At 43.8% G+C, this 18549-nt stretch overlaps 1 protein-coding gene across 8 annotated transcripts in view; it reads right to left on the bottom strand.

Moving 5' to 3' along the window:
- The window catches only part of LOC124046694 (leucine-rich repeat and calponin homology domain-containing protein 1-like), a 102338-nt gene extending 87522 nt beyond the window's left edge, over window positions 1-14816 (bottom strand). For all 8 annotated transcript variants that reach the window (XM_046367405.1, XM_046367438.1, XM_046367379.1 and 5 more), the window contains exon 1: window positions 14493-14816. In XM_046367405.1, coding sequence (XP_046223361.1) covers window positions 14493-14709 — 217 coding nt within the window. In that variant the 5' untranslated portion in view covers window positions 14710-14816. The remainder of the gene's footprint in view (window positions 1-14492) is intronic.
- Window positions 14817-18549: the final 3733 nt, after the last annotated feature.

Below are 18549 nucleotides of genomic sequence, written 5' to 3'. Positions count from 1 at the left end.
GCTGTCAAGTGATGATGAGGTCACCACATATGAGGCCCAGCAGAGTCTGCTGCTACCTGTAGAGCCGTGACAGCCTCAGAGCAGCGGGGGGGGGGAAACAAGCTCCTCTCCTACTGCTCTACACCAGTGCTGGTCTGGATCATGGTGTTACTGTCTGTGTGACGTATTGTGTCTGAGGGATGTGGCACACAGGGCAGGTACCTTACAGAGGTCAGAAGCCATCCCAGCCCCTCCCCGCCTGGCTCATTGTGTGGAAGGGCAGCAGCTAAAGCCATTTCCTGACTGGGAAACACAGTAACACTTCCCCCTGCATCCCCCCTACAACCCCCATACACCCAACCCTACATCACAGCACCATAATCCTCCCTTCCCTTAGTGCAATTTGTCATCCCTCCCTCCCTGCATCGACTTAAGAGGATACGTGACTCGAAGAACAATAGGAGATACAGTAACTGACCCTTCAAAGCGGGTTTCAGGTGACACCTTACACCAGTTGCTGAAAGAGAGGACTGTGTTCTGTTCTGTCGGTGTCTGTGCGCGTAACTCCCCCAGTTCATGGATCTTTATAGGAGGGCACTACTCCAGAGCCACTACAGTACTACTAACCAAGAGGTGATACTGTTTGTGTGTACCAGGCTAAAATAGCTATTTTATGAAGGTGCTATCTGCTGTACTCATCTTCCCTCATGCCTCCATAGAACAGAGGTTTGAACCCAGCCTGTGGAGCGTGAAACACAAAAACAGACACTCATATCCGCCAGATGAGAACCTCTACCTCTCACTATCCATCTTTCTACTGCTCTCCATCTGTCACTCTCCTTCCATTTCCCTCTGACATATCCTTCAAGGGACACGTTTTGTTATTTTCCCTAGCACTACACAGCTGATTCAAATAATTAACTCACCATTATTTTGATTATTTGAATCTGCTGTGCAATACTAGGGGGGGATATACCCATTAGAGTCCCCAGGACCAAGTTTGGGAAACGCTGCATTGGAAAAATCAACGTTACCTGAGTGTTGTTACGACGGGGTTGTAGCATGGTTTGGGGTCGTGCTCTGGCTTGAGCCATTACCCAGGATAACTAAAATAACTTGTGATTTTCTTTCGGTCCTTTGATTTCATAGAATCCATGATGTGCATATTGTTCATTTACTGAAGCCATTCACATACCACACGCACATTTAGGAACCCTCCCCAAAACAAAGTTCAATATAGCAACAAACATGTTATTGAGCCTCCAAACAGCCCCAAAGACTATTTCAACATTCATAGTGTTAAAGGTACCTTAGATAGTATTTGGCACTTGCTCAGGGCTGTGGGTGGGTGTATAATGTAAAGCTCCTGAAAAGAACCCAACTTTTCAGCCCTTCTCATCCTTCCCCACATACTAGAACCTCCGCAGTAACCCCCCGTGTATAAGCGAGGGGTGCGGTGATGAGAAAGAGGGGATGAAGTTAGTGTGTCAGCATCCCCCTACAGCACATCCCAGCGAGTGGCAGAGAGAGAGCAGGGCACTAATACAGAGGCAGGGGAGAGGGATAAGACACGGATCAGTGGTTGTAGGAGGGTGTGTGTGAGTATTTTGTGTGTGTGTGTGTGTGTGTGTGTGTGTGTGTGTGTGTGTGTGTGTGTGTGTGTGTGTGTGTGTGTGTGTGTGTGTGTGTGTGTGTGTGTGTGTGTGTGTGTGTGTGTGTGTGTGTGCTTGTGCCACAGTTGAACCATGACGGGGGGTGCCAGCAAAACGGTGGATATCACAGCCAGAGGTAATTAATCCTCTAATTGAGTTAATACCACCTATTCCTCTCTACCTTCCTAGCTCACTTTCTCTCGCTCTCTCCCTCTTTATCTCTATAATTTGCACATTTCCCTGGATTGCTCACATACAAAGATAAACATGGAAAACGCAGATGTACCAACTACAAAAATGATATCATCCTCATTTGAGCAGTCTGGAAAATAACATTATCGCCCCAGCCCCCACAAACACACCAAGCATCACAAACATACAATTAAACCCAGTCAGTCAGACAATGTCATGTCACAGTGTGTCTGTGTAGATTTATAGGTGTCTGTCTGATGGTACCAGCACAGCAGAAGCTACCAGGGACTGACAGGCCAGGGATTACCACCACCCCCACATAATCTCTAGTCCTAATCCCTGATTGTCTGCTGCTCACTGGGTCACAGCAAAACATCTCTAGAGCAGTGTGTGTGTGTGTGTGTGTGTGTGTGTGTGTGTGTGTGTGTGTGTGTGTGTGTGTGTGTGTGTGTGTGTGTGTGTGTGTGTGTGTGTGTGTGTGTGTGTGTGTGTGTGTGTGTGTGTGTGTGGTTCCATAGTCATGCTCCAGACTCTTACAAAAGCCCCCAAATGTAAAATCAGATGTGTTTACAAAAACAACCACCCACCCACACTCATACACTGAGGCTTATACTACAAAAACATGATAACACTAGATTGAGGATCTATAAATCAATGCCAACAAAAGGAAGACAAAGGGTAGAGGCACCAAATGTAATCCCCAGGCTATTTTAAAGTTCAGACTCACTGGTAGGATTGTCAAACGTTTGCCTGCTGACAGTATTTTGCACCTCGGAACAGAGTCAGCAGTCAATCTCTTGTGTTCACACAGCAAAGACCTTGGAAATCATCAGCCATTCAACTTTGTTAAAATACTCCAAACCAGAAAGTGGAAGTATGCATTGCCAAACAACGCTATCTTTGCATAATGCCTATGGTGGAGATTCCAAGCTATCTGCGCTAATGTTGCTATTTTGTAGAAAGCACTTGTTGATACTAGCGAGATGGCCACAGCTAGAAAACTACCTAGAAAGATGACGAAGAAACAATTTAATTCACCCTCCATAATCCCATACTGCCAGTGCGTCCATAGCCAAATGGTCCCGTGTGGCTCAGTTGGTAGAGCATGGTGCATGCAACGCCAGGGTTGTTTGTTTGATTCCCATGGGAGACCAATATGAAAATGTTTCCACTCACTACTATAAGTTGCTCTGGACAAGAGCGTCTTCTAAATGACATGGAAATGTTTACCTAGCTAGCTATCGTTAGCATATTCGCTATTTAGCACTAACCCTAGCCCCCCGACACATCAACTATTGCAGCATAAATACTGGAGGCTGAGACAGGAGAGGTCGGGACACACTGTGGCCCCGTCCGACGATACCCCCGGACAGGGCCAAGTAGACAGGATATAACCCCACCTACTTTGCCAAAGCACAGCCCCCACACGACTAGAGTGATATCTTCAACCACCAATTTACCATCCTGAGACAATGCAGAGTATAGCCCATGAAGATCTCCACCACGGCACAACCCAGTGTCCTTAGCCTACCTGGTCATGATGCTGCTCCAGTTTCAACTGTTCTGCTAGTGGGTATGGAACCCTGACCTGTTCACCGGATGTGCTAACTGTCCCAGACCTGCTGTTTTCAACTCTCTAGAGACAGCAGGATTGGTAGAGATACTCTGAATGATCGGTTATGAAAAGCCAACTGACATTTACTCCTGAGGTGCTGACCTCTTGCACCCTCTACAACCACTGTGATTATCATTATTTGACCATGCTGATCATCTATGAACATTTGAACATCTTGGTCATGTTCTGTTATAATCCCCACCCGGCACAGCCAGAAGAGGACTGGCCACCCCTCATAGCCTGGTTCCTCTCTAGGTTTCTTCCTAGGTTCTGGCCTTTCTAGGGATTTTTTTCCTAGCCACCATGCTTCTACAGCTGCATTGCTTGCTGTTTAGGGTTTCTGTACAGCATTTTGTGACATCAGTTGATGTAAGAAGAGCTTTATAAATACATTTGATTTGATTTGACTGCACTAACACGGCAGCTAACACAGGCAGCTGTTTCATGGAAACTAGCTAATCCATTGTGATTTAATTATAATGTCAATACTAGCTACAGTGGTTTGCTAGCTTGGTGGAAGTATTTTGTGTCGTGTGCATTGCATCTATGCACTTAGCTAGCTAGCTACCATCCCATAGCCTTCATTGTATATGAAGTGTGACTGGCTCATCAAGGGATGTACAAAGAAAATGCTCTTGTTTCTTTTTTTGAATTGGCTCCTCCACATGGGGGCTTGTGCTCTCTGATTGGCTAAAAGTCAAGTTGTTGGCCACTGACGAGTATTGTGATTCTACCAGTAGAATTGGTATGTTTGTCGCTAACGGGTTGGCATGCAGCAGGTACCACTTTTGTTCTAGGAAGAGAAGGAACGGCCTCCCACTGTGATTAAGGGGCGACACCTTCTCTGAACAGGGTCGTGAAAAGCTTCGTTAACAATGCATTATCTCCAATCCCTCCAGGACACCTACAACACCCAATGTCACGGGAGGGCCAAAAACATCATCAAGGACAGCAACCACCCGAGCCACGGCCTGCTCACCCGCTACCATCCAGAAGGCTAGGTCAGTACAGGTACATCATAGCTGGGACCGAGAGACTGAAAAACAGCTTCTATCTCAAGGCCGTCAGACTGTTAAATAGCCACCAACTATAGCCAGCTACCATCTGGTTACTCAATCCTGTACCTTAGAGGCTGCTGCCCTATATACATAGACATGGAATCACTGGTCACTTTAATATTGCTTACATACTGCTTTACTAATTTCATATGTATATACTGTATTCTATTCTACTGTATTTTAGTCAATGCCACTCCTACATTGTTCGTCCTAATATTCATACATTTCTTAATTCTATTCTTTTACCTTTAGATGTGTGTGTATTGTTGTGACTTGTTAGATACTACTGCACTGTTGGAGCTAGAAACACAAGCATTTCGCTACACCCGCAATAACATCTGCTAAATATATGTGACCAATCTTATCGGCAGTCTATAGATAGTGAGATTTTTGTGGGTTTCATGCTTTAGTGGTTAGGTTGAAGATGATTAAATGTAATTCAATTGCATTCCTTTCAATTCAAATAACTTTACTGACCTAATAGGGTTTATACCCTGCATCTCTCCACAGTAAATCCTAATTTAACGAGTCATGATGTAGTAACCCAATCTCTTGCTGAACTGGGTTGTCTCTGGCCTGGTCTATCAGGGCGACACCTCCTCTGAAGAGGACCATGAAAAGCTCCAACAATCCATTAGCTCATTATCTCCAATCCCCACTACCTATACTATCCTCCACCATAGCACCCGCCGTCGGGTGTTTATCCCATCACCACGGTTACCGTTGCGGGAGCTAGCCCAAGGTGTCTTGTCTGAGATCTATACGGGAGCTAGAGACATAGGGAGCTGTTATGATTAGATTCTAGAATGAGGGAGGCGGGGGATGTGTGTGTTTGAGAGAGAGAGAGAAAAATACATGCTAAGGTTACACACAAGATACACAGTGAACCTTTGAAGCTAGTGGAGGCGATGATGCCTGTCTAAGATTCATATTATCCTCACCAGGATAGGATTTAACATGGATTATGTGTGTGAGAGTGAGACAGAGTCAGAATTGGAAAGAGAAATGGAAAGATGGAGACTAGTGATAGAGGTGGTGAGTGTGTGTGTTTTTGGTTTTCCTATCTTTGTCCGTACTCACAAGGATAGTAAAAATGAAAATTAGCGGAACATTTCGCCTGTCTCCACAGGAAAAAGGCTATTTTAGACTTAGGGGTTAGAATGATGGTTAGGTTTAGGAATTAAGGTAAGGGTTAAGCTAACTGGACTGTTTAGCTACTGGACTCTTAAGCTAGGACAGATTTAAATATGTTCTGGGAGTCATCTGATAATATTGAGGAGTTTCCCCACATCAGTCACTGAGTTCATTAATAAGTGCATCGACAACGTCGTCCCCAGTGTGACCATACAGTGCATATCCCAACTGCTTATTATCTATCCTGTTCCCTAGTCACTTTATCCCTACCTATATGTACATATCTACCTCAATTACCTCGTAACCCTGCACATCAACTCAGTGCTGGTACTCCGTGTATATAGCCATGGTATGGTTTCTCATTGTGTATTTATTCCTTGTGTTATTATCTTTATATTATTTTTATATTTTTCTCTCTGCATTGTTGGGAAAGGCCTGAAGGTAAGCATTTCACTGTTAGTCTACACCTGTTGTTTACCAAGCATGTGACAAATAACATTTGATTTGATTTGGGGTAAAGGTTAGGATTAGGTTTAGGGTAGATTGGATTTTGAAGGGGAATCAATTGCTTGGTCGCCACAAATAGTATAGTAAAACAAACGTGTGTGAGTGAGTGAGAGAAATAGACGCAGAGAAAGAGGAACAGCGAGAGGGGGAGAGAAGATATGTGACCTGTGGATTATGACAGTTCACTGCTGTGGCTTTTGACAGTTCTCAGGTGTGGTCCGTACACATACAGGGCAGACTTTCCCTCCAACAGTGTGTGTGTGTGTGTGTGTGTGTGTGTGTGTGTGTGTGTGTGTGTGTGTGTGTGTGTGTGTGTGTGTGTGTGTGTGTGTGTGTGTGTGTGTGTGTGTGTGTGTGTGTGTGTGTGTGTGTGTGTGTGTGTGTGTGTGTGTGTGTGTGTGTGTGTGTGTGTGTGTGTGTGTGTGTGTGTGTGTGTGTGTGTGTGTGTGTGCGTGCGTGCGTGTGCGTGCACAGGACATCCCAGGGAGGGGACAGGGAGAGATATTGAAGTAGGTACAAGAGTAGATCCTGACAGGGAAAGAACAGTGGTGGGTCTGGTCTGGGACTGAGGGTTGTAAACATAGAATCACACACACTGGGAGGAAGGTGGCTCTTTAGGAACTAGGGAACCGGATCTCTGACATCACAGCACATCACCAGTGGCGGTCGGTATCGTTTAAGATGAGGGAGTACGCAAATGTATTTTATGAGTATGGCCTTATTTCTTTTACAGTATATTGGATGACTGTCATTTATATTCCATTCACCCAGCTCAATGTAACATAGGCTACTACATAATACTTGAATTTCCCTATACCCATCACCTAGCCTATGAATGAAAGTTTACAACGTAGGTGCATAGGTTGAGAGAATGTTTTGTAATCAAGGTGACAGTAACACATTCAATACCGCCTTGCACACTCTTGCCTGCATCTATAGCTAGTCTAGGGTGTACTCATTAGTCCAACAGTGCTAACAAGAGTTTCTATTGGACAAATGCAGGTATGTTTATACCTGTTTCGTTCCATTTGCTATGGTTTAAGAAACTGTTTTCAACAGAATTGGCTGAATTTATACACACCTGATCACACGCAAACACATTTCACTTTCATAGCAGCCACATGATCACTTTGCCCCTTGTAATTCCTTCCCGACATCTACTCGCTCTCCTCCTCTCTCACTGTTTCCCTTCGCTTGTGGACTTCAGGTAACAACACATCCGCTGTCTGTGACAAGGTAAAAAAACTTTCCAAGCCAAGCCTTCATATTATAACCGCTAACCGCTACACACAGTCTACACCAGTGTCACCATATTATCTAAAGTCATAGTAAACATAGCTAATAGAACTAGCGCATTAGTGAACCCGCTACAATCATGCAGTAGATTACAGTCAGCAGAGCAAGCACTTTAGCAGTTACACCGGCGTCCCCGGTGGTAATAAATTAATAAAACCAAAAGCTTACCTTGACTTGGAAGAGCTCCAATTTTGGATAGCCATAGCCAGCTAGCTAACATAGCTTCCCTCTCTGTTTGAGCTGGGTGTTTGAGTAGGCCAAACATCGCTAACTCTCCCTGTCTCTCATGCTTCTTCATTTTTGAAGAAATGTTTTTGTTAAAAACTGTTCAAATATTGTCTTTCTCTCTCTTTGAGTCAACTACACACCACATTTTCTTTCACTGAAGTGCTAGCTAGCTGTAGCTTATGCTTTCAGTACTATTGCTACCCTACAGAGTGCTGCTGAGGCCACTGTAGACCTTCATTGCAAAGCGTGATGTTTTAATCAATAATTTGGTGAAGTGATTATATTTTGTATAGATTTAAAATCAACATTTTTATAATGTTTCACTATTTTTTTTTAAATCACTATGGTCCTGCCCTTCCTCCTCTGAGGAGCCTCCACTTATCACACACACACACTGAGGGAGAGTCTCGCTATATGATGTAGTTTCAGAATGTGTATGGATGCCTTGAAACAATGCCAAAAATGCCCTTCTCTGCTGTTTAGAATAGAAAGGGGAGGCTGCAGTGAAGTTTCGTTTCTTGCCCATGCCTCAGAACAGGCCAATAAAACCACTAGAACTGACTATTACAATCTGAAACATAAATAACCAAGGAGAAAAATGCTACCATCAGATGCATAACACCACCAAAACATTCAGGCAACATTCATCACTAGCTGAAGAGGATGACTTTCTTACATTTCTGTATGGTTCCCATTTCCTCAAAAACCTCCCCTGGGAATCATTATGAAATCAATCAGGCTATTTCTAGAGACAGCCTAAAAGGGGCTCCTCTGGTCTGAGTGAGTTGAGCTCTGAGGTCCTGAAGGCAGAATGGTAATGTTGCTGAAGTGTCCTCCTCTACTTTCGGCTATCTGATTCGACCCATAGAACCTTTTAAGGCTAAAAACTTTTAGGACCCTCATAACATCAAAGAGTAAGGAAGATATCCAGCTGTCTACACACACTCATACACACAGTTAAACAGTTTGAAGGCAACTACCTTAAGCTAATTTGAGAGAAACTATATTTTTTTATCCAAATATAGTCATCTCCTTCATCCCAGTGCAACTTCACAATGTTGATATACCCAACAATGTTGACGTTACCCATTAATATTATATCTATAAACAACGGAGTGAGTGACCAAACCTAACAGACGAGTTTGGGTGAAGATACTAGCCTACTGTTCCAATGTTCGCTCAATTCAACTGTAAGCACTTTGTGTGGCCCAGTGCTTGTCTGTGTGTGTTAACTGTGAGTGAAGTTTGCAGTGAGTGGACAGAGCAGTAGGGTCAATAGCTGTGTGTGTAAGGGAAAAACCTTCACAGTTACATATCAGGATATTATTTATGACAATATATAGTCTCGTTTTGACGTATTTTTGCACTAGTTGGCTATACCTGCAACAAACTCCAGTATTTTTGCACTAGTTGGCTATACCTGCAGCAAAACTCTAGTATTTTTCCTTTTTTCCTACGTGTAGCTTGTTCTCCATCTTCTTTTTAAATAGGAAGCCAATTTGTTTACAGCACTTTTGTTTACATGACTGATCAAAGCCATGAGTAAACATGGTGAGCAATATGTTTGGAACATTGAATCACAATACACATAGAATCGTAAGAATCGCAATGCATATTGTGTCGGTACCTAAGTATCATGATAATATCGTATTGTGAGGTCCCTGGCAATTCACAGCCCTGGTGTGTGTTTGTTAACTGTGAGTAATGTTATCAGTGTGTGAACCCAGTCAGACAGTAGTAGAGCAATTGTCACCTCTAGTTATAGCTAGCAGTCCTCTGGCCCCCCTGCTGTGGCAGTCGACCAGGGCCATAGATCAATCTCAGTCAGAGTGGAACTCAATGCCAGGGAAATGAGGGCATCGGGTTAAAAGGGCACCTACATCAGATTCAGGCCACATAATGTGGTATTGCATACCAGCATCAGTCTGTACACAGGTACTAACATGTAGGAACCGTGTAGATGTAATCCTTTGGTTTTAGGCAGATAGGAGAGGTCCCAAGCGCAGTTTCCTAAGTTTAGTAAGAACAACTGTGTGAGTGTGTATACTTTTGATACCTGACAGTGCTATCCTGTAGTGACTCGTTCTCTAGGTACAATATTACAGACGATTCATGATGTCATCACAGTTAAAGGGGCAACCGCAATCAAGGGATTTCCCATGCAAAATAACAAAGCACACTTTGGATTTGATACTTTCTCGACCAGTCTTCAGTGTAGCCTGTCACCTATAGGTAGCCTTATCCCTTCCTCAGACTTGGTTATAGAGGTGCGGTGCATATAAAGAAACACTCCTTCTGATTGATTGACTGACGACAGAAGAGTAGCTAAGGGCCTGTTTGTTTGTGCATCACATAAAGCATTTACTGTCTAATGTGTGCAGTCCTAAAAACATACAGACAGGGTAGTCACACAAAGACAGGGAATTACTGTCAAACTCATTGACACACCTTATTAGGCTATAGCCTACTGACATGGCTCACAGGTCAATTGTGAATTGCTGTAGTGCTCAGTCATGCATGGCCCAACCAATCTAGAGTACAAAATAATTAAGTTCATAGTGTGACTGTTGGTTGACACAATGCAAACTTTACTGTCCAGGACATAGGCGAAATTGTCACGGGGATGGGGGGGACACATCCGCCCAATAGTTTCTGGGGGGAGTTGGGGGCCCACTGGAGGTCGGCCCCCCAGATAGCATATGCTAAAGCCACTTTCTACCACGCTAAATTCCAAGCATCTGCCTCTAACCCTAGGAAGCTCTTTGCCACCTTCTCCTCCCTCCTGAATCCTCCGCCCCCTCCCCCCCCCCTCCTCCCTCTCTGCAGATGACTTCGTCAACCATTTTGAAAAGAAGGTCGACGACATCCGATCCTCGTTTGCTAAGTCAAACGACACCGCTGGTTCTGCTCACACTGCCCTACCCTGTGCTCTGACCTCTTTCTCCCCTCTCTCTCCAGATGAAATCTCGCGTCTTGTGACGGCCGGCCGCCCAACAACCTGCCCGCTTGACCCTATCCCCTCCTCTCTTCTCCAGACCATTTCCGGAGACCTTCTCCCTTACCTCACCTCGCTCATCAACTCATCCCTGACCGTTGGCTACGTCCCTTCCGTCTTCAAGAGAGCGAGAGTTGCACCCCTTCTGAAAAAACCTACACTCGATCCCTCCGATGTCAACAATTACAGACCAGTATCCCTTCTTTCTTTTCTCTCCAAAACTCTTGAACGTGCCGTCCTTGGCCAGCTCTCCCGCTATCTCTCTCTGAATGACCTTCTTGATCCAAATCAGTCAGGTTTCAAGACTAGTCATTCAACTGAGACTGCTCTCCTCTGTATCACGGAGGCGCTCCGCACTGCTAAAGCTAACTCTCTCTCCTCTGCTCTCATCCTTCTAGATCTATCGGCTGCCTTCGATACTGTGAACCATCAGATCCTCCTCTCCACCCTCTCCGAGTTGGGCATCTCCGGCGCGGCCCACGCTTGGATTGCGTCCTACCTGACAGGTCGCTCCTACCAGGTGGCGTGGCGAGAATCTGTCTCCTCACCACGCGCTCTCACCACTGGTGTCCCCCAGGGCTCTGTTCTTGGCCCTCTCCTATTCTCGCTATACACCAAGTCACTTGGCTCTGTCATAACCTCACATGGTCTCTCTTATCATTGCTATGCAGACGACACACAATTAATCTTCTCCTTTCCCCCTTCTGATGACCAGGTGGCGAATCGCATCTCTGCATGTCTGGCAGACATATCAGTGTGGATGACGGATCACCACCTCAAGCTGAACCTCGGCAAGACGGAGCTGCTCTTCCTCCCGGGGAAGGACTGCCCGTTCCATGATCTCGCCATCACGGTTGACAACTCCATTGTGTCCTCCTCCCAGAGCGCCAAGAACCTTGGCGTGATCCTGGACAACACCCTGTCGTTCTCAACTAACATCAAGGCGGTGGCCCGTTCCTGTAGGTTCATGCTCTACAACATCCGCAGAGTACGACCCTGCCTCACACAGGAAGCGGCGCAGGTCCTAATCCAGGCACTTGTCATCTCCCGTCTGGATTACTGCAACTCGCTGTTGGCTGGGCTCCCTGCCTGTGCCATTAAACCCCTTCAACTCATCCAGAACGCCGCAGCCCGTCTGGTGTTCAACCTTCCCAAGTTCTCTCACGTCACCCCGCTCCTCCGTTCTCTCCACTGGCTTCCAGTTGAAGCTCGCATCCGCTACAAGACCATGGTGCTTGCCTACGGAGCTGTGAGGGGAACGGCACCTCAGTACCTCCAGGCTCTGATCAGGCCCTACACCCAAACAAGGGCACTGCGTTCATCCACCTCTGGCCTGCTCGCCTCCCTACCACTGAGGAAGTACAGCTCCCGCTCAGCCCAGTCAAAACTGTTCGCTGCCCTGGCCCCCCAATGGTGGAACAAACTCCCTCACGATGCCAGGACAGCGGAGTCAATCACCACCTTCCGGAGACACCTGAAACCCCACCTCTTTAAGGAATACCTAGGATAGGTTAAGTAATCCCTCTCACCCCACCCCCCCTAAGTTTTAGATGCACTATTGTTAAGTGACTGTCCCACTGGATGTCATAAGGTGAATGCACCAATTTGTAAGTCGCTCTGGATAAGAGCGTCTGCTAAATGACTTAAATGTAAATGTAAATGTAATAAGCAATGGCAGAATGTGTAGAATTGCAGGAAATTAGCTTTAAAGGAGAAATGTTACAACCAAATCTCTATTTTGATGCAAATGGCCATGTTGTAGAAGGGTCCAAACAACTTTGTGATTTCACATGTTTTAGAGAAACTGAACAAACATGAACAAGAATGTCCAAAAACAGTTCTTATTCTTTATGCTAATGTTATATTTCCTTTTACGCGACTCGAGCATTCTCGAGCGGTTCTGTTTACTGTGCAGCCTGCTGCTACAGGTAACTGCCAAAATAAAGGAAACACCAACACACTATAATGACTTTAATAGGGAGTTGAGCCACCACGAGCCATCAGAACAGCTTCAATGCGTGTTGGCATAGATTCTAGACGTGTGGAAGCACACCATGCTTTCAATATACTTTGTATTAAAGGTCGACACAGGAGTTACTATTCATTCCTGTCAATTATTTTACCCGTACTGTCCTGATCCCGCAACCGTTCTGTAACCCCGGAACATTCCTGTCCCATCCCAATAAAAAGAACTCTGTCCCTGAATTAACTCCCTCCTAGCTGCATGTCTGTCTGTCCCCGCTCTGCAACAGCATCACATTAGTGGAAACGAAGACTGTTCTCAGGGCAAGCCTTGTTGTAGCCGCATTAGGGACAATTTTAGCTAACTCTATTCCTAACCTTAGCCTAATTATCCTAACCTTCCACATCAATTCTCCTAACCTGCTACGAAAAGTAACTTCTGCTAGTCAAAGATTGACGTTGAGATCAGTCTTGGTTTCCACTAACGCGATACAGCCACTCGCGTGTGAGTAGCCATAGCAACTGCTCTGTGGCTGCTGCTCAGCGTTTAGGAGACAGTTACCTGTACACAGCTGATAACCATATTACGAGATTTGGGGAATGAAGGCAGTGTGTTCCCGTGTCAACCTCTACTTTGTATCCCTCATTTACTCATGCGTTTCCTTTATTTTGGCAGTTGTCTGTAAAATAGACAGAGGTATCGCTCGAGTCGCAACAAAATTGAATATAACGCTGCAGAAGTTCAGAATTACACAATTTCATGTGTACAACATCTAAACATGTACATCACTATACTGAGAGCTGTGCCGTTTCTAAAAGGATGTATTTGGGTGTTTTTTGAGCCTTTGTTCATGTTTGTTTTCGGGGTCCCCATACTACTGTACACAACGAGGATGACGAAGTGATTTGCTGTTTGGTGTAAGTTTCTCTGAAACGTGAAATCATAATAAAGTTGTCTCGACCCTTCAATAACTTGCTTTTTATGTTGTTGTTGTTTTTACCTTTATTTAACTAGGCATATAGCATGCCATTTACATTTTTTTTAATAGATTTGGTTGTAAAAATAAATACATTAAATAACCTGGTATGAAGGTGTTAAGAATAGCATTATAAAACTGCAAATGTTCTATCTGCCCCATGGCAAAATGTGTTAAAAAGCAGGACGTTAGTTATTTCCCCAAAAAGAAGAAAGAAAATTCCTAACATAAATATTTTTTTGTGACATTGCACTTATACCTTATCCTGTGTTTTCTAAATACCCCTCCAATATAAAAAAGTTTACAAAAAAAAATAAAGCTCCCCGGACCTCCATCTACTGTTCATCCTCCGCAATATCTACACCATAATTTCGCCCTAGGTCCTGCATAGGCTGCAGTCAGTGTGAAACCGAAAACAAGATTGTATGGTTCTGGGAAATAATATGGGGATTTCCACGTCATCTTTTGGACACAATTACACAGCGTGATGTTCAGTTATTGTGTGTAATTAACATACAGTCAGAGGTAGCCTATAGTTGGAACGGTATGCCCAAGCTATCTATAATGCCCCATTGTGTAGTTGCCTCTACGCACAATACTGAACATCTGGCCCAAAGCTTATTCTTCGCATCTAGAGGGGAAAGCTTAGTCGTGCGCCAGGCACAGCATGTCCATTGTCTGTCTATAAAATTCTCAATCATGTTCATTTTTGAGGAATGGAATGGAAACATATTGTTAATTCGAACAAACTTCACACAGCAAGTTATCTTCGCTTATACAGAATACAACACCATTCCTCTCAATACCCCATTTCCCAAATCCATGCACTTTGTCGGGAACCCTGGGCGCAGGAGCGGAAGGGATTCCGAAAAAGTATACAGTGTTTTCTATTCTTACCTGCTTCCACTGTATCTGATAAATCAAAGTTAGATGCTGTCCCAGGGAATTCTTTGAGTTTCCTGGCGCTGAGGTTAAAAAACCCGGAGTTCGCTCCTTCTTCCAACGCTCTTTCCAAGCCACGGTTAGTTGGCACGTTATTGCCGCTAATGTTACTTTGTATAGAGGTAGATGCGAGCTGGGAATGTGGACGAGGGTCTGGTCCCAACGTCGCCATATTCGCCTCACCTTTATTGCAAATTAAATGCTCTACGACGATTGTATCCAGGCACAAACTACGGGAGAGACTTCAACGGTGCGCGAATTTCCTCTTTGACTGCCTCCGCTCCCATGCGGCTGCGCAATTCACTGTACTACAATGAACTGTAGCCAGGCCAACGGTATACTGGTAGATTAGGATTTTGCGACCCCTGCTGACTATAGACCTACATAAAACTGACATAGTTTCCCTTCAAGACCTAGAGCAACTTGTATGACACGAATGTCTGTACCGTAGGCTACATCTGTAATATATATGTAGTTCATATAAACTGAGTGACACAAAACAGATATTGGGAATGCAGTCACAGGGGCTATGGATTTTGAATGATTAATAAGCCGGTAATAACAACTTCTAACTCAATTACAAAAAAACATTTATCATACTTTTCATATCATATCTTGAATGCTAATTCCTAGAGTTCAATGGGTCTACACATGAGTAGTCTAGCCTGTTGAGAGAGAGAGAGAGAGAGAGAGAGAGTACATATTCCACTTGGCTTTGGCAATGTAAACATATGTTTCCCATGCCAATAAAGCCCATTGAATTGCTAATGAGAATGCTGAGTCAACCGCTTGAATAACCTTGCATCAGCAGATATGCTGTTTGCTGATCACTGATCGCACTATGGAGGCTGCACATAGAGAGAGAGAGTGAAAGAGAGACAGCGAGGCGAGAGGTAGAGAATGAGAGATGCCTTCAGATACATACAGAAACAGAAAGAAAAGAGTGAGTGAGATGGGGTGTCAGACTATGATACATGTATCATCTCTGGTGCCATCTGGAACAGGTAAAAGCCTATTGGATTCTATTTCAGATGAACCCAGCACAACAAATAGCCTAGAATTCTGCTATTCCCAATATTCATGACAGTATTACTATTTATTTTCAGCGCCTGAAAAGTCAGTCCATATCTTCATGTCACTTTTTTGCCATTTTCATCCCCTCACTTCATATTTTACTATTAGCAGAACATGAGTACAATAAAAATAAAATGCTACTTTTTTAGTATCATACCTCCCCGATCTGTTCAAGCTGCATTGTGGTGTGACACACAATTGTTAAGTTGGTTCAATAGGCTTAAGGCTGGTTTCTACAACATCTCCTTCATGCTGGACAAGACATTACTTCCCACCGAGGGGAACCTAACAGGAATAAAAAGCTAGGGGGAAAGTATTGTTGATCTCAACATTAATAAGCAAGACTACTACATAGGGATTAGGTTAATTCTATTTATTTGTGAATGATAACTCAATCCTCACCAGAGATTTGTGAGATGTTGGGATGAGTATTATAACACTTTTCAGGTCAAACGTAATATGTAGTAATTATAAGACACTACTTGGAGTTCTAAGACACTACTTGGAGTTTGAGCCTTTGACCTTTGATAAAACATTAATTACACAAAGACATAGGAGCTTACTCACTAATTTACCTTGGACTGCTGAACTGGAGCAGTAGGCCAGTGCAATTTTTTAAACAAGATATTAAAAGAGTTCAGTTATCTAAACTTGTCATTCACTGACGTGTGGTTATAAGGGCACTTATAACAACAGCATGAGATATCTGACCCACTTCTTGCTCAACAAGTTGACAATTTTACAGCTGTATGATTTTAGACGTCACGTGACAAAAAGACTCGCGTTCGACCATGTCCTCTGTTTTGGGATTATACAAAATGGTGAGTACTTTACAGTAAGATATAATACTAAATTGTTTCAGTGATTCTGGAAAGAATCACATTTGTGATTGTTCCTATGGTTTCAATACTACTTGCTGCAGGTGTACATGTATCTTAACTTCAGTATACAGTGCCTTCGGAAAGTATTCAGACCCCTTGACTTTTTCCACATTTTGTTTCGTTACAGCCTTATTCTAAAAAAAAATTTTTTTAAACCTCAGCAATCTACACACAATACCCCATAATAATAAAGTGAAAACAGTTTTTTTGACATTTTTGCAAATGTATAAAAATACAAAAGAACAGATACCTTATTTACATAAGGATTCAGACCCTTTGCTATGAGACTTGAAATTGAGCTCAGGTGCACCCTGTTTCCATTGATTATCCTTAAGATGTTTCTACAACTTCATTGGAGTCCACCTGTGGTAAATTCAATTGATTGGACAGGATTTGGAGAGGCACACACCTGTCTATATAACGTCCCACATTTGACAGTGCATGTCAGAGCAAAAACTAAGCCAGGAGGTTGAAAGAATTGTCCGTAGACCTCCGAGACAGGATTGTGTCGAGGCACAGATCTGGGGAAGGGTACCAAAAACATGTCTGCAGCATTGGAGATCCCCAAGAACACAGTGGCCTCCATCATCCTTAAATTAAAGAAGTTTGGTACCACCAAGACTCTTCCTAGAGCTGGCCGCTCAGCCAAACTGAGCAATCGGGGGAGAAGGGCCTTGGTCAGGGAGGTGACCAAGAACCCGATGGTCACTCTGACAGAGCTCTGGAGTTTCTCTGTGGAGATGGGAGAACCTTCCAGAAGGACAACCATCTCTGTAGCACTCCACCAATCAGGCCTTTATAGTAGAGTGACCAGAAGGAAGCCACTCCTCAGTAAAAGGCACATGACAGCATACTTGGACTTTGCCAAAAAACACCTCAACTCTCAGACCATGAGAAACAAGATTATGTGTTCTGATGAAACCAAGATTTAAATCTTGGTCTGAATGCCAAGCGTCACGTCTGGTGGAAACCTGGCACCATCCCTACGGTGAAACATGGTGGTGGCAGCATCATGCTATGGGGATGTTTTTCAGTAGCAGGGACTGGGAGACTAGTCAGAATCAAGGCAAAGATGAACGGAGCAAAGTACAGAGAGATCCTTGATTTAAAACCTGCTCCAGAGTGCTCAGGACCTCAGACTGGGGCGAAGGTTCACCTTCCAACAGGACAACAACCCTAAGCACACAGCCAAGACAATGCATTAGTGGCTTCGAGACAAGTCTCTGAATGTCGTTGAGTGGCCCAGCCAGAGCCTTGAACCCATCTCTGGAGAGACCTGAAAATAGATATGCAGCAACACTCCCTGCCCAACCTGACAGAGCTTGAGAGGATCAGCAGAGAAGAATGGGAGAAACTCTCCAAATACAGATGTGTCAAGCTTGTAGCGTCATACACAAAAAGACTCAATGCTGTAATCGCTGCCAAAGGTGCTTCAAGAAAGAACTGAGTAAAGGGTCTGAATACTTATGTAATTGTGATATTTACGTTTTTTTAAATGATATATTAGCAATAATATCTCAAAAAAATTGTTTTTGCTTTCTCATTATGGGGTATTGTGTATAGATTGACGAGGAAAATAAACAATTCAATCCATTTTAGAATAAGGCTTTAATGTAACAAAATGTGGAAAAAGTCAAGGGGTCTGAGTACTTTCCGAAGACACTGTAGATACTGTATAGGCTTGACATGCCCATTGATATATTGTTTATTTGCAATATTCTAATATGATAATATTGTTTGTTTATGGGATCCAGGAGACAAATTCTGTTTATGTTTGAGGAGCTCTACAAAGTCAATGTCCTCCTTCAAACAGTGAGCTCTCACACGCACTTGACTGTCCAACTCTAATATGGCCTCACATGATATCAAAAAGGTTGCTGTTCATGTGAAAATATCCCCTTCACAATAGAGATACCTATGGTTGTAATACGAATATATTCTATAACTTTCTATTGTATCTACCTTTTATGGGAAGGTGTCATAAGAAGTAGCTTACTACTGCAACTGCAACTGAAATTGCTTGGGACGCTTGCTCATCTGTCAAATTAACTTGTAAT

The sequence above is a fragment of the Oncorhynchus gorbuscha genome, linkage group LG01, assembly GCF_021184085.1.
Source record: "Oncorhynchus gorbuscha isolate QuinsamMale2020 ecotype Even-year linkage group LG01, OgorEven_v1.0, whole genome shotgun sequence".
NCBI classification, from domain to species: Eukaryota; Metazoa; Chordata; class Actinopteri; order Salmoniformes; family Salmonidae; genus Oncorhynchus; species Oncorhynchus gorbuscha.
Note: the sequence above shows the minus strand (reverse complement) of the source record. Positions and strands in the feature narration are given on the sequence as shown.